The sequence below is a fragment of the Malurus melanocephalus genome, unplaced genomic scaffold, assembly GCF_030028575.1.
Source record: "Malurus melanocephalus ecotype Western Australia unplaced genomic scaffold, MMel_1.1 scaffold_626, whole genome shotgun sequence".
NCBI classification, from domain to species: Eukaryota; Metazoa; Chordata; class Aves; order Passeriformes; family Maluridae; genus Malurus; species Malurus melanocephalus.
The window spans coordinates 223,941-251,502 of record NW_026623858.1 but is presented as its reverse complement, the minus strand read 5'-3'; the positions used below and the strand labels follow the sequence as shown (position 1 = coordinate 251,502).

At 36.2% G+C, this 27,562-nt stretch overlaps 1 protein-coding gene across 6 annotated transcripts in view; it reads right to left on the bottom strand.

Moving 5' to 3' along the window:
- CEP290 (centrosomal protein 290) overlaps nucleotides 1-19,970 on the bottom strand; it is a 48,557-nt gene extending 28,587 nt beyond the window's left edge. For 4 of the 6 annotated variants that reach the window (XM_057383347.1, XM_057383348.1, XM_057383349.1 and 1 more), the window contains exons 1-25: nucleotides 19,803-19,970; nucleotides 18,072-18,128; nucleotides 17,343-17,467; nucleotides 17,126-17,203; nucleotides 16,673-16,742; nucleotides 16,399-16,445; nucleotides 15,967-16,110; nucleotides 15,702-15,755; nucleotides 14,886-15,038; nucleotides 14,392-14,574; nucleotides 13,966-14,055; nucleotides 13,767-13,889; nucleotides 11,864-11,987; nucleotides 11,172-11,344; nucleotides 10,588-10,750; nucleotides 9,851-9,951; nucleotides 9,671-9,758; nucleotides 9,115-9,227; nucleotides 8,297-8,381; nucleotides 7,022-7,164; nucleotides 6,309-6,473; nucleotides 5,194-5,343; nucleotides 4,039-4,154; nucleotides 2,582-2,684; nucleotides 707-937 (exon numbers count right to left, since the gene is read on the bottom strand). In XM_057383347.1, coding sequence (XP_057239330.1) covers nucleotides 707-937; nucleotides 2,582-2,684; nucleotides 4,039-4,154; nucleotides 5,194-5,343; nucleotides 6,309-6,473; nucleotides 7,022-7,164; nucleotides 8,297-8,381; nucleotides 9,115-9,227; nucleotides 9,671-9,758; nucleotides 9,851-9,951; nucleotides 10,588-10,750; nucleotides 11,172-11,344; nucleotides 11,864-11,987; nucleotides 13,767-13,889; nucleotides 13,966-14,055; nucleotides 14,392-14,574; nucleotides 14,886-15,038; nucleotides 15,702-15,755; nucleotides 15,967-16,110; nucleotides 16,399-16,445; nucleotides 16,673-16,742; nucleotides 17,126-17,203; nucleotides 17,343-17,467; nucleotides 18,072-18,128; nucleotides 19,803-19,962 — 3,039 coding nt within the window. In that variant the 5' untranslated portion in view covers nucleotides 19,963-19,970. Of the gene's footprint in view, nucleotides 1-706; nucleotides 938-2,581; nucleotides 2,685-4,038; nucleotides 4,155-5,193; nucleotides 5,344-6,308; nucleotides 6,474-7,021; nucleotides 7,165-8,296; nucleotides 8,382-9,114; nucleotides 9,228-9,670; nucleotides 9,759-9,850; nucleotides 9,952-10,587; nucleotides 10,751-11,171; nucleotides 11,345-11,863; nucleotides 11,988-13,766; nucleotides 13,890-13,965; nucleotides 14,056-14,391; nucleotides 14,575-14,885; nucleotides 15,039-15,701; nucleotides 15,756-15,966; nucleotides 16,111-16,398; nucleotides 16,446-16,672; nucleotides 16,743-17,125; nucleotides 17,204-17,342; nucleotides 17,468-18,071; nucleotides 18,129-19,372; nucleotides 19,614-19,696 lie in introns of those variants that run through there. The other 2 variants (XM_057383350.1, XM_057383351.1) reach the window with 2 other exon arrangements.
- Nucleotides 19,971-27,562: the final 7,592 nt, after the last annotated feature.

Genomic DNA, 27,562 nt, shown 5'->3' with positions numbered 1-27,562 from the left:
GACACCTTCCACTAGACCAGGTTCTTCAGAGCCCCATCCAACCTGGCTTTGAACACTTCTAGGGATGGGGCATCCACAGTTTTTCTGGACAACCTGTTGCCAAAAAACACCTCACCACYTTCACAGTAAAAAATTTCTTCTTAACATCTAATTTAAATTTACCCTCTTTTGGTTTGAAGCCAATGCCCCTTGTCGAATCACTATATCCCCTTGTCAAAAGTCTCTCTCTGTATTTCTTGTAGGTTCCCTCCAGATATGGAAGGCCAGAATTAGGTCACTCCAAAGTCTTTCTCTTTTCCAATCTGAACAATCCCAACTCTCTCAGCCTTTCTTCATAGCAGCCACAGCACTTTTGATACAGCCCAGGATACCTTTCCACCAGCAAGTCCTTCTCAGCAGGGCTGCTCTTGATCCCTTCATCCTCCAGYCTGGACTGMTAACAGGGGGTGCCCTGACCCAGGTGCAGCATCTTGCACTTGGTCTTGTTAGACCACATGAGATTCCCACTGACTTACTTCTTGAGCTTGTCCAGGACACAATGCTTATTTAAATATCAAGAATATTTCTACAAGATTTGTAACAGCATTTAACAAGCTTTTGGGTAATGCATTCAAGAAACTAGTACTGACTCCATTTAAAAACAAAGGGTATTTACTTCCAAATTGTAAAAAATAAAAATGTGTGCTATTACTACTATAAACTATACCTTGAATCGTTGCAAGTTTCCAATCTTCCCTGTAACTGCAGTCTCCATATATGTTATTTCACCCTTTAGTTTCTCATTTTCTTTCCTGAGGTGCCGTTCCATTTCTAGTAAAGTGGTACACTGCCTCGTTAGTGATTTTTCATTAACTCGTAAAACTGTTATTTTTCTATTATTTTCTGCAAGTACTTTTTTTCCTTCATCAGGGTCCATCTGAAGTGCATCGAGTAAATTCTGTAAAACATTTTTTTAACAAGAACCTCATACAGAAATATGGCAAAGCACAACTACATAGACAAGCTTTCTGGTCTATTTTTAAATGTAGGTGGAAAAATTGCATTAATCCATCAGAATTAATTTTTTTTTTGCTTCTAAACACTCAACAGATGCTCAGGCATACAATATTCTAGGAAAAAGATGAATCTTCAGAAGCTAAGTACATTTGACTGACTAACTGGAATTTTAATCAATGCTGACATTTTTAAAATTTAGAACAAGAATGGTTCTCTACATTCACTGTCATCAGTCTTCCCTTCCATACTGGAATAAAAAAAAACCCATTGGAACAATTTTCTACACAAGACAGAAGTCCTGTGGTTCTAAACAAACCCTAATTATGTCCTACTTTGAAGACCAAACCCCTACTTGCAAAGTAACCACAGGATCCCTCCTATAGAAACATTTCTGTGTATGTGTGCACATGTTTGCATGCACGTAAAAATCTCACGAGGGGCAGCAGTGGGGAGAGCAAACTATGGCATCTCAGAAGTCATGTGAGCTTTAGCTTTGCTGTCACACACATCAGCTTGCCAAGGAGACAGGTAGTAGAAAGTGGAGCTGCTAGAACTCTGTCTGAACATCCACAGCTACTTTCAACACCCTGTGATATCCTTGCCCTGTGTCTGCTTCTCCAAAAGGATACGATAGGCAGGTATGTCTTCAGTTAAAWTTTGCAGTTTGGCGCCCAAAACCACCCATAGCTATCTAAAATTGCACTATGTCTGTGATAAGACACCTACATCAATTCCAAGAACTTTAAATACCACCAGTACTTTTAAGTTTTCTTAATGTAATATTTAATTCAGATACAGTGGAAGTAAATCAAAACAGAAAGGTGAATTCTGTTTCCTATTTTTCTGAAACAATATTCATTTAAATTAGCAGTTATATATAATAAAGTGCAATTAAAAGTAATAACCTTCATTCTTAGTATAAACTAATGTGTTTACCAAGGGGTTACCGTATCTCCTCCTTCCAAGCAGCCTGGATAACAACTGCTGTTAAGAGAGCAGTGTGAGTGTAAATAATGTGTGTGAACAGAACACCGGAGACAGCTTGAGAACGCATTTGCTCAAAACCGATTATGTTAAAGGGAAAGATCACCATGAACCACACTGAACCGTAACCATAAAAATAGAGACTTGAAGTTGTCAGCATGAAAATTAGTGTAAAAAAAGCATAAAAACTTCTAACAGCAGGGGCAGAAAGGGTTATAATGCAGCACTCAAAACTTAATTCAGCTTTCTCCCATGTCCCTGCATCTTCTGCGCAGATGTGAGTGATTCTTCCCCACTGAACACCACCCCTCRGTACTCCAGATAATGGTCTGGAGGTACTAAGTGCAACAATTAGGGACCCACATCTCAGGTGTGTGATGTGCCCTCCTAGAGTGGTTTCTCCCCAGTGCATGGATTAGCACCCCGCAGGAAGGCCAACACACAACACTGGGGCACCACCACATGTACACAGCACCCCAGAGTACACACACAAGGTGTGTGTATACATTTCCCYCATCAAACAAATGAGGGTAGTGTATTAAAACCTCTGTTCTATGTTCTAAAGTATTTTTTTTTAAATGAAAGGAACAAAATTACTTACAGAATATGCTTTTATTTTTGTAGCATCCTGTTCTTTTTGCTCTTTGAGTTTTCTCATTTCCTCTTTAATGTTTTCTGATTCTTTTTGCCAGCTTTCCTTTTGACTAAAACAGTAAGGAATTTTAATTTATTATGATGAATTTTAAAACTGTAACTTCAACAGCAGCTCTGAGATACTGCAAATCAAAGTACTTAATTTTAGCAGCAATGTAATTAGAAATACACATGATAAATTGTAGATGGTTTACTGAAAAACAAGAGCCTCTTTTTAGGCCACTTGATTCAATGATGAAAATAATTCTTCAGTGTCTTATTTCTTCTTCAAATATATATTATAATATATGCCTTAATTTCCTACTTTTTTGCCCAAAAATCTTTCCTTCTATTACACTTATCTTAATTCAAATGCATAAAGGATGTAACTTCCCACCCTTGTTTCGTTCAGTGAAAAACACACCCAAAACTTAAAAACATTCAGCTTATTCAGCTCCACTTTGCCCAAACTACTTTCCTCTATCCATTTTTACTTATTTATTTGGGGAAAAAAAGACTATGAACTTCCATACATGTCTAATAAGAAAGTTCCTATAGGCTGTATGGCATAGTTTAGGCTAGTTTAAACAATGRTTAATCAAGGGTATTTCAGAAGTAGTTTTTTCTCTTCAGACAAGGTACCTTAGTTTCTTACATTATGAAGAAACTGTCACTGGAGATATCTCATGTGTAGTAAATGAGGCAGTAGATTACAACCTTTAATAAAAAAGCTGTCTCTTTAAAAAAGAGATAACATTGTGTGAAGACCTGAGCTGATTTAAAGAACAAACAAAAGTTTCTGAAAGGTTAAAACCCTTATTCCAGAAGCCATCCAGGTGACTGTTCATTCCAATTCAGAGTTTTCAACTAACTGTTACTTGAAAAATCCAAATCATCATATTCATCCCTATCCTCCTCACAGATGGAGGATTTATTTTTTTAACTGTAAGAGTAATTTTATTCAATTTAGGTTCACTGAAGCATATAAAAGAACTAAGAGTCTGAAAGAAAACCAGCCATAAAATCCTGACAACCTGAAATTTTCAGAGATCTCTGACTGGATAGCAGTTTGCTTTCACTCCTCCCGTCCTCTCCGCTACCAAAAACCTATTRAAACTCATACCTGAAAGCCAAAGAATATGAGGCTGAAGAGTCTGTCATAGCAGGTTCTAATAAGATGCAGCAAGCACAATGAAATCCTCATGGTAAAATATGCAACATGTGAGGAGTCCAGCAGAAAACAGTTTTGTAAGAGTTATTCTAAGTCTTTACAGGACCCAAGAAAATGTATGGAGTCCGTATACAAACACGGCAGCACTTACAACTTTAACCAAAAAACTACTTCAACACAGCAGCAAATCTTGTTTCAAGACTGTTAAATATTTAGGTAATTGAACTTTCAAAATTCAGGAAAGAGAGCAATACCTTTGATATTCTTTATACAGCAAGCCTTGTTGATGACGAATTACTGCAAATTTTCGCTTGTAGTCYTCTACTGCATCTTCCAATTGTTTAAGTAGCTTTTCTTTGTTTTCCAGCTCCTAATTATTATTTTCCAAATAAAAATACAGAAATTATTAATATAGATTCTAAACACTGAACTATCAATTTAATCAAAATGGCAGTCCTTTGTATTTTCATGATAGATGCTTCTGCCATGAACTGTGTGAACTAAGGATATGAAATATATTTTTTCTTTAGAAGCAACAGATGAAAAAAGTCCAATGAGCTTTGGCATTCACATTCACAGGTGTGAAATAGAGCACAATTGCACTGTAGGTTACAGTCCTCAAAGTTCAAAACACCATGACCTGTAGCTAGCCCATAAAAAATACTAACTGAATGTCTAAATGGGAAGTGATATTTTCTTCTCATTTTCCTAAATATTCTTCTACTTTATAAGCATATAGAGTTGAAAAAATATTCTCTAATGAAAAAGTAAATACTGGTGGTAGGAGTCTTAAGAAAAATAATAAAACTTAATAATAATAAAACTTAACATAGGAATAGTAATAAAAAGGCAACTTTTTTTTACTCCAATTCTGAAAGAGTCAATTTTTCATTACTATATGCCTGTTTGCTTTGCTTCCCAGGGGAATTACCAGCATCTGTTTCAATGTATTTATGTTTCTATTTACGATTGTTGATGCATTTTAGACAAATAATGGAATGAAAATTTATGTAGTAAATTAATAAGAGACCTTGACTCTATAGGGAAAAACTGTTCAAGTAGGATTTGCACATGCAGACTCAAGATGTCGAATCCAGACAGCAGAAAGAGACAATTTCTCACAGAAAGTGCAACTGTGGAAGCAGAAGGAAGAGTGGGCAAATATTTAGATGAAAATTTAGATTTATAACACAAAAAATCTGAATTGCTGTCCAAAATTTAGTTAACTATTACCTTTCAGGCTTATAGTACAGCAAAACACAGCTTTAAAGAACAGAATAGCCCAGAGTTTAGTAGATGTTAGAACACCAAAATAATATTTGAGAGATCTCTCGTGTCCACAMGTGGCATTTTAGAGGAATTAGATACATGTTATGAATACTCTGTATTTCAAGGAATATATGAGTTACCTGTGTAAGATGTATTAAATATTCATTCAGAGAATTAATCGTATTAGCACTTGAAGGAGCCATTCCTTCTGGAAGATTCACTGTTTGGAAGACAATATTGGTTCCTTCTGACTGATGCAGTAAGCAAATTTCATTTTTCATTTGTGCAATCTAAAGAAAGGATACAAAACCATGAAGAAATAGCTCTTGCTATTAGATTTCAAAAACTGATGGAAAATATATTGCTACATCAGTTGCAATTAACAACCTAATTAATTTTCACTTATATTCTAAAACATTCTAATACTCCTTAAAATAGCCTTTTTAAAATGCTGATTTCATAAATAATTAAATGCACAATAGATTTAGTCAAATTTATCAAATTATCCCAGCAATCAGGGCAACTACCATATTACCACAGTTTTATTCCCAATACTTTAAAACATAGTGCATTTCTACTCCTTTAGTAAGATTAAGTTTTGAAAAAACGAATTGCAATGGTTACTTCACAGTTTTGAAGTAACTTGTGTTGTATTGTATTTGTATTTAAACAAATATTTGCCTTTTCATTTAATTTAAAAGCACTCAGGTTCTCTAACAGTATGTAAAACACGATTCTTGAAGATTCATTTCTGGCAAATCTTTTTGCACCACCAAAGATAATCACAAAAGGTAAATTTAAATYTGGCTTCTTGTAAGAGAATATTGCATTCCTCCTTCTTTCCCTAGAAGAAGCATTCCACAGAATGAACTGTACTTCTTAAAACAAGACTTTAGAGAATGCTTCATCATTTCAAACACCTAATTTCTGTTACTTATTTATAATAAATGCAAGACTCATGGCTTCTTTAAGACAGATTTGTGAGCTTTTTTGGRCACAGCTCTCCCCAGAAAATAGGCATGCTTGGTGTTTAACAGGATAGAATATTCAAAGGATAAAGCAACATTAAGAAGGGTAACCTGAACTTGAAATGGATTAATTAGTAGGTCCACTACATAAATTTCTGTAAGATTTATACAATCACACTGTTCCTATAAGCTAAATTCAGTCTCTTATAAATTGTGTGGACTGCTCTAAATTATCAGAACAGCCACTTTTGAAGTACAAAATAAATTATATAAAGTAAATTATATACCTTTTCGTTGGCACTTGCCAGCTGATTAGACAAACTTGTTGCCTCCTTCTGAGTCTCTTTCAGCTCCTGTCTCAATTCCTCATTTCGTCCTGTAAGCTGATCAACCTGAGCTTTCAAGTGCACGCTAGCATCAAAGATCCCCTCTGAATTCTTTGACTCCATTGCCTAATACAGTGAACAATTAACAAATCAGAGAAAAAGTGCAGAAAAGCTTTTTCATAGTAAACTGGAGCCCTCAAGTTTAGGCTACATAAAATTATTAAAAATCATGACATTTTAACATTGTAAAATCTGTTTATCAGTTTCCTGGTGGTATATTTGCCATAGATTATGACTTATACAGTTACATTTTCCTGGAAAACTGCTAATTTTTTGCAAGATGTTTGAATAATGAAATTTTTAAAAACATTTCCAGCAGATCCCACAGAGTTAAAAGACAGGCAAATGAACTTTTACCTAAGCTTTATGAATGGAAAAACAAATTTGCCAAGGACAGTTTTATAATATCCAGCAGAAGGTAAGAGTTTTTTTAATTGTATTTGCAATCCCTTCTCCTGTGTAATTTAATTTACCTTGTTAAAGAGGAATCACACTAAGAAAGCATATGTTGAAAGAAACTACTATTAAATTATACAATAACCTAATAACTGAGGAAGACAAGAATACTCTGTAAATCCTATAAAGCCAAATAATACTTTACATAGCAAGCTTACATGAACTAAACGATCCAGACTAGGAATTATTAAGGCTGTTTCTCCTCCCTTCATACTTGGATCCTTCTGCATTTCCTTGATGGCTTGCAATATTTCTTTCATTCCTTGTTCAAGTTGTTTATTCTCTTCTGACAGCTCTTTTACTGTAATAGAAGTTGTAGTTGTGTTAAAAAGCACTGAAAAAAATGAGTTGTTTCCTAGGGCATTTCATCTTATTGATTTGATAAATTAAAATAATATTCATATTATGCATACATAGGTATATCCAATTAGGAAATTAAAAGCAGAGCTGCTAGGAATATCCAGAAAGTTCTTATTGATGAAATACCAAGAAAAAAGGTAATTAAATGCTTCATGTGAATGCAATAGACTTCATTTAACCTTCCAGTCCTCAATGTTTAATTCTACTTTAAACTTCTTAAGCAGCCGGACTCTCACCAGTCCAGAAATATGGCTATCTTGTAAATGTCTGGGTGTAACAATGAAGTATCTAAAAATTGCCTGAATTCCTTCTGCAGACTGAGGACAAAAAGGAGCATTTAAATTATGTGACTGCCAAGGATTGTCAAGACTCCGACCACCAGTAGTTTCTCAGTGAAATTCCAATTTCCAGCATAAAGCAAGAAGTCTGTGAAGTAAAAAACCCCAACAAACCTGTCAGGACATTCTCTGAATTCAAACAATATGGCTAATCATCCTGAATATCCATGAGTGAACTGAAAAAACTTGACCAGTTTTCACCATTTCTATTTTGAAATGTCAGAAAGAATTTTTAGAATCCACATTCTCTGGGGGAAAAAATTAAGCTTCTTGTCCTGGGAAATATTTTTTTTTTTATTTCAGAGTTTTCAAGCAGTGCCTTTCAGCTTACATACATATATTAGTAAGCAGCAAATGGCTCCAATTCCCCAGCACTTCCATAGAGCCAGAAAACTCAAGTTGTATAATTATTACAATTGGGATTACTCACACACACACACACACACACTTCAAACCCTTAGTGGATCTGAATCAAGAATGAAAAACATAAGAGATCGTATTTTACTGTCTTTAGTGTGAATAAACGATGTTTCATGTACTATCATTGACTTTCACATACACTATATGTGTATATTGACACACACATGCAAAGATATACACTAATATAAACATAAAAMTTTTTTATAAGTCTGATAGTTATGATCACATTATGGAAACAGAACAAATAAATAAGCAAACTATCTACAGGTACCTGATAATCTTCCCTAGTTTAGGGAACTTAGACTTACAACTTACATTTAGATTGAAATTTGACCATTACAGTCCTGCTCTTTTCCAAATCTCTCTCTCTCTGATGTAATTCAGTTGCAAGATAGTCATTCTAAAGAAAAAAAACACAAAATTTCTCCTAGACAAAAAATATGCAGAATCCAATCTTAGCAATGTACTATTTTGGTCCAGAACTTTTTCAAATTTGAAGTATGCATTCATGAAAATTTTACAGTCTACATACTGATTTCTTGCCTAAAATATGAACAGAAATTGATTCACTGGAATAATTAAAAGAGGTGTAASTGTCCAGAGCAAAATAGGTATTCTCAGGTCATGCAGCAGCTGGAATAGTGGTCTGGTACAGACCAAAAGTCTGTAAGGCTGTGTGAATTGTAGCTCTGCTGGTGATACGAAAACASTAAGAGTTTCAGAATTACATTTGTGTTTAACTAGTTGCCACTCTATAACATGTTTAAAAGCTAAATGAACAGAAAAAGTATTTGGTTTTTTCCAAGTGATCTGAACCCTCATGTGGCCAGAAGCTCTTCAAAGTAAATTTCCCACAACCTGTTTCTAGCTATATTTTTCTTTGACTTCGGAATTTCAACTGGTGCTACTCTATCTGCAAGTGCATTTCTCCATTCCACATTACATGGCCTGTATTTACAAAAAATATAGAATATTCTTAGTCTTCTAAAAATATTACCAATTATTAATTTTGGGATTTTTTATAGTCAGTAAAATACCTTAGATAAATATTTAATATATATTTGCAAAAYAGTTTTTTTAGATAATGAAAGATAAATACAAGAAATGTTTATAAACTTGCTTTATGAATCTACCTTTGCTTTTTCTTCAGCAATGTCATGTCTGCTCAAGCAATCCAACTTCCTCATATTCTTTTCCTTCTCTTCAGTAAAACTATCAGTCATCTCCATATTATCAGCATCCAATCCTAAGAGATGTACAAGTAATGAWTTATAATGACATTTTAATTGGTCTCCAAGCAAAAGAATATATTCCATTTATTATAACTGAGTTCTAGTTTTCTACCTTTCCATCTGAGCACATTATGCTACCCTCAGTGGCACAGAATTGAAATTTTAAGATTTTTGAGACACAAGAATTAAGTGTATTTACTGGAAATTTTAGGGAGAACATCCTGCACCCATCGCAAGGCAATGACAGAAGTCTTGGTGAGCCATTACAAGCAATTACAACTCAAAAAGATACTGGGCTCTAAGATTAGGAAATCCAAAAGCASTCACCTCTTCCTACAGGTTCAGTGTGAAGTATTTAGCCTTTTAATTCAAACAAAGAAGTAAATATAACGTAGCTATATTAATAAGTATAAACAAAATATTTTTGAAAGGACAGTTTATAGTAAAAACATCCTACCTATTGTTGCAACTCTTCTTCCTTTCTCCTGAGCCAACTTACGAATGTGTTTTTTCAGTTCAATTCTTTCCTCTTCCAGTCTTTCGATCTGTGTATTATTATCCACAGATCAGTATTCCATTTTGTTCAAATACACATTTATTACATAGCTGTTACACAAAAATAGGATTTATCACTTACCTCTTGCAAAAGAATCTGGTTTTCAGCTCTATATTGCTCCTGCTTCAGTGCTTTGCTGTTTCTGAGTTCATTTAAATCAATCATTGTTTTTGGCTCAAGACCTAAAACAAAGTATAACAGCATATACATTAAGGAGGAACATTAATGTTAGCTAATGCAGTTAATTTACAAAACAACTTAACTAGCCAAGTAGAATTAAAAAAAATAATTTGTTGATAGTTGAATATATTTCAACTATCTATAAAAATACATAACTATCTATGTAACGTATACACACATCTTATACTTCAGTCATTAAAACCAGAAGAAAGCTGAATTTTATCAGTTACTGAAAACCCAAAAATGTATTAAAGTAGCACCTAAAATTAACTTTATTTACATTTAAATTCTTCAATTTTAAAATAAGCATGTCTGAAATTTTCTGTTTTCATCTAGCATTACAACTTCAGGATGCCCCAGTTCCCAAATACCGTATTAAGAAGTTTATTAGGCGGTGYGTGGTGAAAGAGAAATCAAAACCCAAAAAGATAACCTATTCTCCTACWTTCTTCAGTCAAAGGAACCTGTAAGCCAAGTTGATTCATGCAGTTTGTCCAAACTAATTAAAACTACTTGGAAATATTAACCGAAAATACCAAATTGTTACCAGTGACTTGGTAGAATAAAAATTTGTATTATAATATCCTATTGTATTTTTCACACAACAAATAATTGAACATGTACTGGATAGAGCATACCTAAGCGCTCTCTGAGTTCTTCATTTTCATCAAGAAAGTCATTTATTTTAAGTTCAAGTTTATTGACTTCCTTAATTAATGATTCAATCTCACATTCTCGTATTTTGACTTGCTTTCTTAAATCTTTGATTTCAGCAACAGCTTCTTCCAAGCCATATATTCCCTGTAAAAACCCCACATGGGAAGTAAAAGAAAAACAATCAGTAGAAGACTTATTAGAACAGATTGAGAATCTTTCTTGCATCATTATACAGACAAGAAAAAAAAAYTTTCTTTTTCTTTTCATCCTCTATAACTCTTCTGCACTATGCTTAGTGAAATAAATTGCTGAATAAAAGGCAGATCTTAYAAATCGATCCTTGACTACAGATTTCAAAAGTGACTCCTCCAACTATGTGATCCTTTGAAGAACCACATCCTGAGTGCTCTATTACTGTCCAACAGAGAAGGGAAGAGGAAGGGGAAGGGCATCAAAGTAATTTATTTAAATTTTGATTAGAACACAGTCAACAATAAATGTGGAAGGACAAAATGCTCTCCTACAAATATAATGAACACCCTGTCCACTCTGACAAACTGTTTACCAGTTCATAGTCTCTCATTCTTTTCAAAGTCTCAACAAGCTCTTGGTCCTTTTCTCTAGCATGTGCTTCTGCCAATTCTGCTGATTTCTCAGCCTCCATAGTTCTCTCTTCTAGCATTTTTAACTTTTCTTGCATATCCCCGATTTGATTCTGCTGAGAAAGAGATGAGTAACCTGGAAACAAAAACCTTGATGTTTACAATTCAACTAGGAATTCTTGCTATCTGCCACTAATCAAGACAGAAACACTTCAGAAAACATTGTAAAAGAGACCTTAATTTCCTGCTCCTTTTAATTAGAAAAATACAAGAGACTACATAAAAGAGGTTGGGTTTTCTTACCCCCAATAGTTTCTTCAAACATTTATCATAAATGAGTGCACAGAAGTGGTATCAGAATTTATTTGGAACTGCATGCTATTACTCCTTTTCGATTCTTGATGGAGCTGAGACCTTATACGTTATGCTCTAACTTTTACAGATCAGGTAGTTTTATTGCCCATAAACCCCACTGAGATAATCTGGATAAATTTAAACTTTTCATGAACATTTAATAAAAGGACATGAAGAAAAAAAATTACTCAAATACTACAATTATTTTWCCCCCTGTATTTCTAGAAAACAAAGAATGTACAGTAAATTTGTGGTTTCTGATTCTCCTAATTCTGATGTAAATACAAAATAGTCAGGTTACCTTTATCTTTTTGGAGATCATCTTTTAATTTCTCAATAACAAATGCATTTTTCTCCATTTCTTTAGTATACTGTTCAACTTGCTCAGTAAGCAATCTTATCTGAGYATCTCGCTCTTGCACATCCTACACATGCAAAAAAAAGAAATTCCATTAAAGGATCCTTCTTTACTGACAGGCAAACTACCAACACCACATGGTAAACAAAGAAATAACATGTAGCTAATACAAAGCAATTTATAGAAAATCAAATATACTACACTGACAACAGAGATTTCAGATATTACCTAGAAGTTTGGTATAGAAATGCAAAGCAGGAAAATTTTTTTTAAAAGTGAAAACAAGGCCCTCAAACATAGGAAAAAAGCAGCCTTTTAGCAGAATGATTTTAAATGGAAACAGTACTCTCAATGTTTGCCAGTGTTAGGTGAAAAGTTACAGATTATACAGGTTTTTTGCAGCTTCCTCATAAACAATTGCCACTGGGAACTGAGAGATACAAGTTCAAGATTGCAAAGACTAACAATCCATCTTACATGACACCTGAACTGTAGACAGCTTTTCAGCAAGTCATCTAACTTTAAAAAATTCATATAATGCCTTGTTTTGCATGCATATACACACAGACTGTGAAAGTGACTTGTATTTATACTATGCTGTTTCTGTACTTGTACCTGAACTCTAGAAACAACATAGAAAGTTTAATCTTATTTTTTCTGTGATTAATAAGTAAAATGGGAAAAAGATAAAAAGAGCCTTTAAAACAGTTACAGGCATTAATCAAAATAAAAATGTAAAAATCTCAGTATTGCTGTCCTTGCTTTATACCAATGTACTTAAAAACAAACTCCTAGGCTTTCTTACAAATATAACCACATTCCATATCTAAAAGCAGAGCTTAGCAAAGTTGTAAAGAACTAAATATAACCCTTTCGAACAAACATACATTGAACGACAGCAAGGTCAGTCTGTTCTGAGGAAAAACTTGAGCAGTAATTTGATTTAATTTTTATGTGTCTGCTTAAAACACATGTTTATTTCCACAAAACATTTAAAAATGCCATGCTAATAATAACCTCTCACCCCAAAAGCAACGTTTACAGCCAACAGTCTAGTCAACGAAAACAGGTAGCTGCTTATCAAAGTTACTTTCAGCTGCCTTCCTCTTCCGATACCTAAGGCTGAGTTGGTACTTTAGAGTTCTTTTCTCTCAAGAAGCTACCTGTCACTAGGTTTGGAAGACTGCATAAATATAYCTCACCATAATGCTCGGTATACAAGTACCCAAAATGCAGCACATTTACTTAAAAAACTTAAAGCAAGGCAGGAAATCATGCTGGAATAGGAGAGTACACTTTCCATGATTTTCAGGATTCCTAATGGATCACATTATTTTGGGAGGGAAGGGGAGGAGGTATTGCTTTATTTTTTAAGAAAAYAGAGACATTCAAAATCATAAAGAACTATGCCATGTTGCATGAATATGAGAGATACAGAAATTTAGCTAGCTCTGCCACATGATGAACCACAGACTTAATCAGATGAGACAAATGAACAGAGAAAATAAAGCATTAGGTAAGAATGTTCCTTAACGAACACATTTAGTGGACAGAAACTAAGCTATATTTTAAAAACACTATGTAATATTTAGAAAAGATAAATACCAAAGTAACAGAACCAACAAYCAAGAGTTCAGGTCATACATACAAGCACAGATACAGAGAACTTTCTTTYGTACATTGTCTATTAAGCTAACTTTACAGTGGAATGGATTAACGTGYCTCATAATTCTCAAACTTAAGTATTTCATATTGGCAAACAATGAGATACTAAATATATATTTGGGAATTAGCATGTTTAGTGAACGGTGATTTGTATGTGTACAGTTTGTCACATGGACTGTACCTGCTGAAGAGACAGTATACTGTTTCTGTCTACATCAAGTTGGATCATTTTCATTTTCTCTTCCAAGTTAAACAACATTTGCTGATACTGCAGGAGCTCATCATCTTTTAAAGCTAAGATTTTCTGAAAAGAAGAAAAATACCATCAGAAAACCTGAAGTCATTCCTAAAAATTATTTTAAAAATGTATTAGAAAATACCTTCCATTCTTCAACTTTTGCATTTACAGCTGCCATGAGTGGATCATCTTCCTCATTTTTTGCTTTCAGCTGGTCTGAAAGATCCTGAACCTAGACATGCCATTTGGATGAACATCACATTATAAAAAGGTTTTGTGTATAAATATAAACACACTACATCAAGTACATAACTTCTAACAGAGCAGCATTACAGCAGCAATGGAATCACTTTTGTGCATGACCAACATTTTGTACAAAAGAAGTTTTTGTGATCTGCAGTCAAATTTTAAAATTGGTACCACATTAAAAGATCACACTGCTTTTAAAGAGCATTACTTTAGAGGAGTGTGTGGTTTTGACTGCATAGGTAGAATGTTTTAAATTAAGTTAAAATATGAAAACAGAGTAGAAACCTAAAAAAAAAATATTAAATGAGTCTATTCTTACTTGAAATTTGTACTGATCTTTCTCTTTTCTTAACTCATCCATAATAATATCAGATTGTTGCACAATTAGTTTCATTTTACTATATTCATCAGTCATCTTCTCCATTTCTTGCACTGATTCCTCAAGATTTTTCCTCATTTCTTGGTTCTGAATTTCTAACTTCTCATTAGCTTCAGTCAAATTCTGCAAAAATAAAGAAAACACTGCTTTTAGAAAATGATCAACTTAATACCTGAATAAGAACTTGAAAGTCTTTATATGAAATTAGCACAGAATAGAGTATTTCACCTCTAAGTTATCAATTTCAACAAATCCAAACMGCAAATAGAAGACATATTGCCTTAATAGGAACTTTACTACGTCTGTCAGATTCATAGATGCAGACTGCATGTATGACAGAACACTACTATACTATGAACTTGACAGAGCATCGTGAAAGACACCAGGGTCAGTAAAACTCCAGTAGATGGTCAATAGAATGCATAGATTTTTACCTGAATTTCATCCAAATACTGGACAAGCTCAGAGCTTCTTTTGGACAACTGTGATGTGTAATTAGAAACCTCTCCTCTTCGTAATGGAATTGCTTCTTTTTGAGAATCTATTTGCCTCTGATAGTCAGCTACATCCTGACGCAATTGCTCATTCTGCACAAAAAGCAATCTAAACTTAAATCCAACTTAAATTCAACTTAAGAGTTGAAGACAAAGTCTTCTAGCAAGCTAACACAAAGAGCTAAGACAGTCAAAACCCATTCAAAGTCCTACAGTCTGCTTTTAAAAGTCTTAGAAGCCTCACCTTTTTCTTTACATGCTTTTTCTTCACATTAAAAAGAAGCAAACAAGACCAAAAGAACAAAAAAATATTAGAAATTAGAAATTCCTTTGCTTTAGGAAGACTAAATGTTAATCAATATAGACAAAATAAAATAGCTTTCTATCAGTGAATGCATATACATACACAGACATATGTAGAGACGTATTTTGACATAATATTCTCAAAGTTTTATCCCACGACAATAATTACACAAATCTACTTGGCAACACCATTTAAGAAAAATACTAAAAATTGAAAACACAAAATCCAGGCCAAACTAATGCACAGTAGGACTATGCAAATGAAATGCAGAGACTTCCTGGCCTCAATTAACTAAGCTTCATTAGAGCAGATGTACAACAYATTTACTTTGCAGTAGTAAACAGGAAATGTTCCAAAATTAAACATCAYGCCACACCAAAATTATAAATACAGAAAAATAGCAATTTACAAAGTTAGAAAATTTACTGAAATCAGCAATAATTTTTGCTAACCTCTCTCCTGAATTTGATGTTCTCATTTTCAGCAYCTTCAATTCGAAGAGCAAGCTACAAGAAGACAGAAAAGCTTTATTTGCATCACAAACACCACAAATAACTCCAGCAAAAAAAAAAAAAGCAATCAAAGGTGCAGCAGTCCTATTTGATCAGTGGTTTGGAATTTTTTTTTTTAAATTTCAAAGGCCTTTTTCAGAAGATCAACTTTTCAAAATAGTTGACAGAACAGCTTCTACAGATGTCAAGCTCAAGTCCTTCTTACCTGTTCATTCACTTTCTTCTCCTTTTCCAGTTCTTCTTCTATATCTGTTAACTGTCTCTCTTTTTGTTCCAACTGCTTTTCCAGTTGGCGGATCTCATCACGCAAAAAACGAGTATCACGACCACCAGCAGATCTTTGTGCCAACTTATGAACATTAAAATAATGTTATAAATACAGTAGCTATTCAAAGTACAAACAATGAAAAAAAATGAAAGCAGATGTTAAGACTAAAATACATGGGATTTTTCAAATATAAAAAAGTCATGTAATTATTCACCCAAGACTGGTGCATATTCAAAAATACAATAAATAGCATTTGTTAAAATGTAGGGCTATTTCATACCTTCRCAAAATTACAACACTAGTCTAAAATCAAATAATTTAAAAAACCCACCAGAGCATTCTGTAAACTAAGGACATTTTAAAACATACCTCTAATTCATTTTGAAGTTTCATCAGCTTTGTTTTAAAATTATTTTCTGTTAAAACAGAACAGATAGAGTGAATTACCCAACAAGCTAAAAAGCATATAAAACAACAATGGTTAACCTTAGTCTTTAAATATTTGGCTTCATTGAAGCAATTTACTTCAGTGCAGTTGGTATTTTGTCCAGTTCCTTAAACCTAAAAAACCCCACAAAACAACAAAAACCTGAAAAATACATTTAACAAATCATTTAGGAACAACACAAAAAAGCTTGTTTACCACATTTGGCCTGCTCTTCCCCAGCTTTTTCAACTTCTTCTAGTGCCAGTTCTACCTCTTGAGCTTTCATCTGAGAAAAGAAGCATAGTAAGCAAAGAAGAAATATTTACTACCAACATAAACTAAAAGATTATTCCATAGACCCGTGTTTWAAATACCGAAAATTTTTATTTTGAGAAATTTGTTTGCATTTTCCATCTATATAATTATTTGAGTCTAATTCACTTCATTTCCCACTAGAAAATTCCAACAGCTACAAGCAGGTACTTTGGTGCAAGCACACATTTAGCACATACATTACCTCAGGAGCAACCTGAGGTGTTTTCAGGAAGAGTGGAAAAAGATAACAATGATGCTTCCATTTGAACAAAAAACAAATAAATAAATAAAAGAAAAAACACCAAAAAAACAAATGCATCTGCAGAATTGTAGAAAGTGTGCATTAATACATACCTTTAGTAGAGACTGAGTAACTTTAAAAAGGTGCATCAGTTTTTCAGGAGTTTCAGTTTTTATGTCTTTTCCATCAACCTAAGGAAAGAGACAATAATAGTTTTACACTAATACCAAAGAAATCCACAAAATAATAAATCTTTCRTGTATGTGAAGGAGCAGAGAGTTTAGGGAAGAAAGTATAACAAAACCCTCATGTTCCCTTTTTCTCAAGCACCTTGAACAGTATATCCAGCAATCTGTCTGCCAGTTCCTCTTGATGAGGCAGAGAATCTGGATCAACTTTCATGAGCTTCTTCCAATTTAAAATGGGTGCCATATTGAACTTACAATTTCTTTTTCCTGGAACAAAAATTAAAGTGCTATCAGGTATTATCAGTTGAAATCAATTTTAGGTCAAATGATTTAATGGAGGCTGGCCACTGAACCACACCAGATTATTTTAACAATTGTATCCATTTGAAACACTGATTAACATTCCATTCACATTTTGATCTATTGCAAACTGGGAAGTGAAAATAAAACCATTTTTTCTTTAAGTTAACAACTACATCATGCTCAGTGAATCTTTTAAACTACCAGTGGAGATCAGGACACATATGAAAACTGCACTTTAAGTTCAATATCCTTGTTTTCTACCCCATTTCTTAATGTGGTATTTTTATACTAACGAACAAACACAAATGGATGCCCTTTGAACCAGCCCTTGTAGGATAAACATCTTCTTATACTCACAAAAATAATTTCTAATATTTAAAACACAATGAACACCTTATTTTGTTTGATACTGTGAACACCTATTTAAATATAACTTCTTTTAGATTAGCATACTTGAGTTGACAAAAGGCATGAATCAACCYGGTGGGAAAAATCTCACCAAAAGATTTTCCACCTGGTGGGAAAAATCTCACCAAAAAGTGTTGGAAAGTTTTCTTCTACTGCTTACCTGCTGGCTGCTGTGGGTCACTGTGATTTCTCACATACCTGAAAGCCCATGGAGTATCTGAAAAAGGCAGAAGGGATTGGAAATCTTGGATTAGTCTATTCTCTATTCTATTAATAATTATCTAATCTTGGATTATTCTATTCTGGAGCTGTCTCTAGACTTTCTGATCAATATTTCAGAAAGTAAATTCTGCCAAGTTTAAAATAGAACATTTTTATGCACTTATTGCCCTAAATTATGAATATAGAATAAATGGTTAAGAAAAACTAAGAAAGAAATAAAGCTAACTAGAATAATAAATGTAGTATTAGTCAAAAAACTAATGACACAGCAGGGGTATGTACTTTATAGAAAAAAAAAATCAAGCTCAATCGGTAACTTCAACAATGCTATATGCTGAGCACAATATTTTGAGACCTGATCCATCATGCATACAGTTCCTCATTCAGAAGTTTAAAGACTCCAACTGAAACCTCCTTCCTTAATAAAAGGCTGAAACTCGTATTACTTTCCCAAACAAATACGCCTCAGCATTCTGAAAGTAGACCTGTAAGATTCAGAAATCCAGCTGTATGCTTGAGGATAAAAATGACCCTTTGTTCATCTTTTCCAAATATGTGAACTACTTAAGAGCTCCCCTATATTTACATTTCTTCAGTGTTTGCTAAACACAAAACACACAGTACATCCAACCCACGACTCCACAAGCACAACACCTTAGATACATTTTTGCTTTTCTGTTTTTCTGTAGGTGGCCAAGGATAATACAAGGAGCATAGTGGCACTTCTATGTTAATTGAATATTACTTRAGTTATTCAATTAATTGAATACTACTTGATTTCAATAACATACTTGTGTAAAGATCAGTTTTTAAACGTATTCATTTTTTCTTAAACAATGAGATGTAGAACTTAGAAGTTTGAAATTGCTTATCAAAACCATTCTGAAAGCAAATACCCTACTTTCAATCCTTTCCCACTTCCAGCTCTCATATATCACATGGTGATACCTTATCATCATAGTGAAATCAAGCACCAGTAGGAACAGCTGTTCTATCCCCACCAAGGTGTGGATAACGGGCAGCACAGTTACMCTCGAGGGGGATTAAATATCAGGAAGTGCCACGGTCATGCGGGAGATGTGCTCTGCTAAGTCCGCATTTGCCTACTAGGGGTAACCAACCCAGTTTAAGCTACTTTTGCCTTTCAAATTCAAATTTACCCGGAGTAGCTCTGCGAAGCACTAGAGCCCCAACCAAGAGAGGATCTACAGGGCTCCCATTCTCTCCTAACTGGCGTACCCCAGTCCCGGGAATGATAAAGTCCCAGCCCGCGATCCCTCCAGGATGCTGCGGAGACAATTTTGCCCCCGTTTCATTCCAGCTCTGCTGAATGAACAAACTGCCTTATTCGGCGGCCGCCTGCTCAATGAGGCGCAGCAGAGGCACCAGCCAAGAGCAGACAYCGCGGGACGCTTCTTTCCCAGGCTCAGCCTGCGCTCCGCAGGAGCGGAGCGGCCACGCTGCCGCCTCCGGCCCAGTTGCTCCCGGGCTAGCGCGGGCCGCTCCTGCCGGCGGCAGCTTTTGGTCTCCTTTCCCAGAGCATCGCCCGCCCCGTGGCCTCACCGCTCCCGGACGATGGCGGTGGCCGCTGCCAGGCGACGCCATCGGACTCTCCCGCTGACCCGGATACTCGTGGGCGCAGGGAAAGWCAGCGCCCCCCGGCACTCACAAACAAGCCCACAAGCGTGCCAAGTGCGCTCTTCCAGTCCCGAGGGACAGCCGCGAGGGCAGGGCGCGATCACGCCCGGGCGCACCGCTTCGCCGGGACCACAGCCCCGAGCATCAACCCCACCGCCAGGCGAGCTCCACGGAACTACAACTCCCGGCATGCCTCGGGGCCGACAGCACCGCCCACCTTCCCGATCGCCGCTGCGGGGCGGTGGGCGGGGCGGCGCGCATGCGCTGTGTGCGGCGGCGGCGGAGCGCGCGGTGGGTGGCGGTTCCGGTGGTGGGGCTGCGGCTCCGGTGTTTGCCCCGGCCTCAGGTAGGGCGGGCACGGCGCGCTGCGGCCGCGCCCCCGGGACGGGCCTTCTGGAGTGGGGAGAGGGAGGCGTGGGTCCGGCGTAGCTGCTGCCCGCGGTAGTTTCGGTTCTTTCTCCGCTGGCCATGCCTCCCGTGCCTCGTCGGTGAGCCCTCYGCGCCTGCCGGGCCGCGGAGCAGCCTCGACCCCTGACAACAACGCCTGAGCAGTGTGCGGCCTGTGCCCTGGTTCGGCTGCCTCCACCACCCAGCCTGCCTTTGCCTAGCCTGCCTTGCCCAGGGCTGCGGGCAACGTGCTGGTTCCTGCCCGGCTGGCGGCTGGGCTCCGGGTACGCGTGTGCTTTGGGGTTAGGCAGGGAGTAGTAGGGGGACAGAAGGCACCTCGGGGCGTGGTGCAGTGCGCGGGAAAGATCGCACCTATAAACTACTCAGATCCATTGGGTACTGCTGGCCAGCAAGTCTGAATTTTGGTAGTGGTCTCATAGCCCAGAAAGTTTAGGATCCTGTGTTTCAGTTAAATGGGCGTGAAGACATCTTTAAAAAAAAAAAAAAATACTAGTAACTATTCCAGGCGTGTTTATCTCTTTGTATTTATTTATTTAACGGCTGTGGAGAGCTGAAGCAGATTTGTTTTGGTTTGCTTTTTTTTTAAATGGTAAGAACAAGGTGATCATAACGTTAATCTTCGTATTTTTGCTGGTTTTATCTCTGGATCAGTGTTATTTAATGAAGACTGACAAGATGCAAGATGATTTCCACTCCTTATAATTATGGAGCTTGTTCCAGTTACAGCACAACTCCAAAGACTTCTATGTTTCAGCCAGGGATTGGTAAATTATAGTTCCATATTGGGTGTATAAAGCAAACTGTGTAGTCAGGGAAGGGAAAGAGACTCGGTTACATTTAATGAATGGGTAACGTTACTAAAAATAAAATAAATTACGGCTAATTGTAAAACAACGATTTCTTAGTAGCCAGGACTTTTATAGGTGTAAGAAKTGACACAGAAAATAATGGCACCGTAGCCACAAAACAAGCCTTCAGGAAATGGATCCTCCTGTGGTAGAGAAAATAATCCATTGATGTTAGGATGCTTCTGTATAGTAGCTTTTTTTTTTGTGCCCTTTATCAGATTAACAAGGTGTTAATGTAMTCTAGTTAGTATGTGTCAGCATTTTTGAGTGTTCTGTTACACAGCCGACAGAAAACATAGTTTTACATTTGCTGGTAGTGAAACCACTTCTAGGTTTTAATTGTGTGCAGCTCGTAGAGATGATTGGTGCAGAAGTAAAAGGTATTTGGTTTTGCGGTGGGCATAGAAACTCCAAAAGTGAAAAATCCATAAAAAGAATTGAAGTATTAACCCCACACAAAATGAGAAAACATTTAAACTATAGCATGGCTTGGACCAAGTAAATTAGTTTCTGTTTTGTTCTGCCTCACCTTCCCAGATGAACTTTGTGTAAGTGCATCTTCTTTTATTATTTTGAAGGAAAAAAAATTCATTTTAGCTCCATAGTGCACAGTTTTACCTACTCTGTTAGAAGAGCTAGGCGTACGTGTTAAGCCGCAGCTTTGATAACAGTGTGCCGTTGCAAAGACCTAACAGAAAAACTGCTATGAAAAGTCTAATGGAGTGTTATTTAAAGTACCACGAGAAATTGTATACAGACTAGGCATACTAAATAATAGAGTTGCAGAGTCTAAAGGCTGTGTTTTGAGCTTGTATCTCACATATAGCTTTTGTTCATTTACTCTTTGGTATAAACAAGCATGCAGTTTCTGCTGTTGCATTTCTAGAACACTGAGAGTGGTGATCAGTGTTATTTTAGAGACACTATTTTTGCATCAGTGTCCTGTGAGGCAACAAAACATGTTTTATTTAGTTACACTAAGTAGAAAGGTATTATTTTATTACTGTTTCAATGTAACAAAAAAAAAAAAAAACATAAAACAACCAACCAAAGCAAACCTAAAACCCCTAAAGGTTTGACGTTGAAGTGTGAGATTCTGCTACTGTTTTAAGTTATAAAGTGCAAACTAGACCTGTGTGGTCTCTATTTCAACTGACTTGTACCAGTTGCATTGAACAAATTGAAGCTAAACTACCAGCTAAACTACCATCTTCATCTTACCCATTTTAAATTGTGTAGTGTTTTGATACTTGCTTGTACCTGAGTAACCTAAAATGTCCTGAGTGTTGGTTCAGCTGCSTGGTTGCCAGCAAGTTCTTCAGTCTTTCCCCTTGGGAAGTCTTTGATCTGACCTGTAGCATGTGTTCTGACTTTGTATCAGAACTGCTGGTCTTCTTCAGAAGAAGTTAATCCTTCAGAACCGTAAGAAGAGAAGGCTGGAGGCCATTGTCTTCCTGCATAGTGAAGGGTACTTCATAGCAGCCCGATCCCTCTTGATCTGGTAGTATCTCTAGAGGAAGGTTTTCACAATAAAACTTCCCATGTTGTATTTATTCCGTTTTAGGATCCCAGCAAGATGAAAGGACAATCCAGGCATGTTTTCCATTATTTCTTCTCTCATCTTACCAAATACTTCTCACCTTCTACATCAGATTCCAACCCAATCATTTTAATCTCAGCTGTGCATCTAAGCTGTTTCATAGTGGAGTTGTACTTTGGAGTGGCATTTTTAAGAGAAGATAAAGTTAATGGCTTTGTTGGAAAGGTACAACAAAAAAAATTATGATCTTTCTCTGTCATTAAACATTTGTATTAAATCAGCGTAAAGAATGTTCAGTTTAGCCAAAAATAAACAAAGGTTAGCAAGTAGATGATACAAACTAAGACATTAGCAGAACCTCAGAAGATGAATTAAAATGCTATTTTTAGTGACTGTAATACTGGTTTGTAGATATCTCTGTTGATATTTATCAGTTCAGCTACCAGCTCTTAGATTAACTAGTTGCTCACCTGTTTAAAAATAACCCTAGGAGTGGTTTTAAACAGCCCTTTGTTGTCTTCCACCTTTGATGATTTGAAGGTTTTCTGTGTGAACTGTAAATATGTTCTAAACAGYTCAGGATCTTCAGTGCTTAATAAAGTTTATGTCTCTAGAGTAAGTAAATCTCCCAAAATGCCTGATTATTTTTTAACAAATAGGCATAAAGTCAGTTTTCATCAATGCCTTTCAATCTATGAAAGTGCYATAACTCAGTAGAAGAAAAATATGTAAATGTATGTTTAAGTTTCTAAAGTTCAATAGTAAGATGTGTCTGATGGACAAAAACATGTTTATTTCTGCAAGAGTCTTTTAATATGAGGTGGCAGATACTTAATTATGGAGTGCTTTTGCATGTTTTGGGATTGCAGCTGTATTTTTGCCAAGATACACGCTTGCCAATTTCTTCTAAATTCTAATGGGCAGAAAATGGCTTCCGCACTCACAAATTTCCTAACTGAGGATACTCTTAGAACATCATTATGTATTTTTAATTTGTGACAGAGATTTTTTTGTATTTTTTAGACTACTGCATCTTGTAGTATGTGGTGCTAAACCGTCTTCAGTGTCATGGATTTAGTAGCTATTGTTGAGAAAAACAATACTGTTTTCTTACTTTCTGAAAGTGGCTTTTGGTGGTTGTTGCTTGGTTTTTTGTCAGTGTTTTTTTCAGTTTTGTGAGATTTTCCTATGTTTTGCTCTTGCATGTGATTCTTGAAGACTGGATGAACTGTTAAGAGGAATCGCAAGAAGTTGAAAGAGGAAAACTGCACCTTCTGAGCCCTATGGGCTTGAGAGTTCTGGTTCTCTTCTGTCCTTTCCACTTAATGTCCACATGTTTTCATGTGAAAATGGTGCACTGCAAAATGCAGATTTCTATGCCAAACAGCTTGAGAAATTTAGTCCAATGATAGGGTATCTTGCACAGCCTGGGTGTTCTTTTTTTTGCAGTTGACTCTTTGACAACTGTGCAGTTTCTGACTCTCAAGGCTTATCTTTCTGTTTGTTGTTTTCAGCTGTATATTCTTCATTACATGGTCAGACTGTTGTAAATTAAAGCATCCAACAGAAGTCTTTGTAATAAAGTATGTCAAGTATGTGTCTGTCCTGATTTCATCCAGTCAAATGGTAGTTMTGTGGCTGTGTGCTAGACCATGAGCTGGTATTCATATAGCCCAAGGGGTGGTTAAGGTATCTATGGGGCAGTCTTAGAAGCTGTGAAAGTAGCAGGTGGGTGAGATGAAAAAATAACTTGAGGGTTGATCAGTCTGTTTGCATGTGTAGGACTAGACAGTGATGTGGTTCTCTCTCATAGCAAGTCTGTGTTAACAAATAAGTTGTTAGGCGGCATTTTGCAGGTGTTTATCAAATGCATCTATCACTGGGAGTGAAGTACTGGCACTTGCAAGACCATACTTAGGTTGATCAATGTGTCCGTGTCCGTGTGCTAAGAAGGGTAATACATCCACTCACATGAGGAGCCCAGTCATACTAAGGCTTCAGCAGCCTCTTCCAAATCCATGGTTACAATGTTCTGAGTCTTCTATACTRCTTACATGGCTTCTTACTTTCCAGCATCAAACTGATGACAGATTAGTTGGTGTGAAAGTAGTTTTGCTTGCCAAGAAGTTGCTGTTTTCCACTGAGATTAATGGCAGGCATACTTTTGCCTGGTTTACTAAGTACAGATGTTCTTTTATAAACCTCTGTTTTAGTTTTGCATTCTCAACACGTTGATGATACAGGTTTGGAGCTTGGAGTGCAAGAATCGACCAGCTACAGTAGCAGATAGGCAGTAGTAGTTCTGATAGCAAGACTTCCTTAAAATCTTCATTGTTATGCTAGCATGAAGGACTGCAAAACCATCTTTTCCATATTTATTCTTTAATTTGGCAAAAACATTAAAAGTATCCTGTAATCGGATGGAAAAAAGTAATTTTCCTACCTATATATCTTTACACTACATTTCAGGAAAATAACGTCTTAGAATGCCAGAATGCAAGTCAGAAGTAGTAAAGTACCTGTGCTACAGTTTTGTGCAATCTTGCAGGTTGCATGTGGCCTTACATTTCCCGATTTTCTCTTTGTGCTTAGCCTGGAAGCAGATTGCTTCGATATGAGGGCTTAACTAGATTTCCATTCCGCTTCTGCCTTCAAGTCCTAGTGCTTTAGTGGACAACAAAAATTTGAGAGAGATGTGGTGTGATGCTTTAGAGGTTACCAAGTATGGCACAGTTCAAGCAGTATGTTGTGTAACTTGCTGCATTTTGTTGCATATATTTGTTGCTTTCAGTAAATTTTGTAGAATTGTTTAGGATTGCCTGGAGTGCCTGTGACTTGAATGAAAGATGAGAGTGTAGCCATGTATTTGCATGTTGTAATTGTATCTGTTTGAAATGTGCATGTAAAGGAGAAGGTGAATTGCAAATTTTAAAATTCCAATATTAAAGATGAATATATTCTGGAGTTCTCTAACAGGTTTCTCTGATGGTGGGCTCATTCAAAACATGAACTTTGGGATTATGTTGAAATCTGAATTTATTTATGTTTAAGAGTTCCCTTTGATTCAAGTGAAAACAGTGTTTTCCCTACAGTTGGCGTATAGGTAAGTGGAGCTCTGTCAGGAAACCGCATAGTCAATAGTGGTGTAGGGTTCTGAATGGAAGGAATACTAGAAATTCAGAGCAGAAAGAAAGGCTTGTGAAAGTATCAGGATCACCTAAGATTAAGGRATAAGTAAAGTAGATGTCTTGACATACTTTCTTGTGTGTGGAAGAGTGAAAAGTTGAAAGAGGTAATAACTAAGGTTGCTTAAGCTATTAATTTTGATAAGAAACAATACATAGGATTCAGTCTTGGTTTTTTGCTAGTTGGGTAACAGTAGCTGTTTCTGAAGTGGTATTGTTAAAGAATTATAAGTCWCCAAAACCCTACTGACCTTACAATGCCTTTTCTTAAAGGTCAAATTTAAATAAATCTTATGGTTGATTAGATAAATCTAATGGTGGCAGTATTACCTTGTCACAGTATTTAAAATAATAGAGGCTTGTATGTTGGAAAGTCRTGACATGTTCGTTGTAGGTGCTTTTCAGATGTCACTGCTTTTCAGTAGAATTCGTGTACTTCAAGAACTAGGAAGTGCACTGTTCAGAAGCTGTTGCAAAAAAAGAAATTTCAAATTCTGGCAGGGTAAAAGCATGAGTTTCATATCCACCTTCTTTGAAGGGGTAACTAAAACAGTAGTGATTTGAAGTTCAAAAGTGGGCTGGCTTTTCATGTATTCCAGTGGCATGCTTTGTTTTCCTTTTATAGTAAGATTTCTCTGGGTGCCAAGAAGATCATAGATATATGTTCAATTGTAAATTTGGCTTAATGTTTTAAAGTACTCTGATTGAAGCCATGGTAGGGGGATTGAAATTAGATGATCCTTAAAGTTGCTTCCTTCCCAAACAATTGCGTGATTCTGTGAAAAAGATGTAACAACATCCTTAACATTGTGGTGGGTTTTTTACATATTTTTGTTAATTACAATGTAGTGGCAGCTTTGAAAAAAGTTACTTCGTTCGTTAGAGTAACATCAATAGCCAGTGCTCCAGGTACTACAAAAGTGTGAGGAACACTGAATGGTTTGGTTTGATTCCTTTGAGATGATCTGTGTCCTGGTTTCTAGTTTAGCTGCCCCTGCATCTTGTTGCATATGTATTCCTTCCTGTATCCCACTACCCCTTTACCACTAGTTGTGGTGGGTGATTGTCRTGCTCTCAGGTATGGACTGCAAACCACAACAAGATCACCTGTTTAGATTTCTGGGGCCTGTTCTAGGGTTCAGAAAGCATTTGGACAGCGTTCTCAGGCACACAGTGCGATTCTTGGGGTTGTTCTGTGCAGGGCCAGAAGCTGGACTCAGTGATCCTTGTGAGTCCCTTCCAGCTCAGCATGTACTATGATAAATCTGAACACAATTTTAAAAAAGCCCAGCAGACCAAAGAAAAAAAACCACCAGGATTTCCAAGTTTAGGACAATAAAGCAGACWGTAGCTTTCAAATAGCTCATCAGTTTTGATGTCTGAACTGTGATAAACATAAGGCTGCAGTCTTTGCATATTCATAGATCCACGCTATCTGGCTGTTCTATGTCCTTACAGATGTTACTTCTCTATACTTTKTGTTCAGTCGTCCTTTTTTCTCATGAAGTCGGTGTTCAACTGTCTATAGCTTTTCAGGATCTTTGGTCCCAACAGTTGGTTGGGTGCTGTGTCAACCAGTGCAAAGTGAATGTCTTTGACCTTCATTTAAGAAGGTAGTTACCTTCAACTGAGAAGGTAGTTACCTTCTTATTCTTCCAAGGCAGAACAGTATTTTCAAACAACCCAATACACAATTTCGCCTTGTKATCAGTTCACCCATATAATATTCTGTAAATAGTCATGAACAGCTGATTAATAATTTTTAGGGCTTTGGAAGCTTATGCAAGAGAAGAGAAAATAGTATAAGATA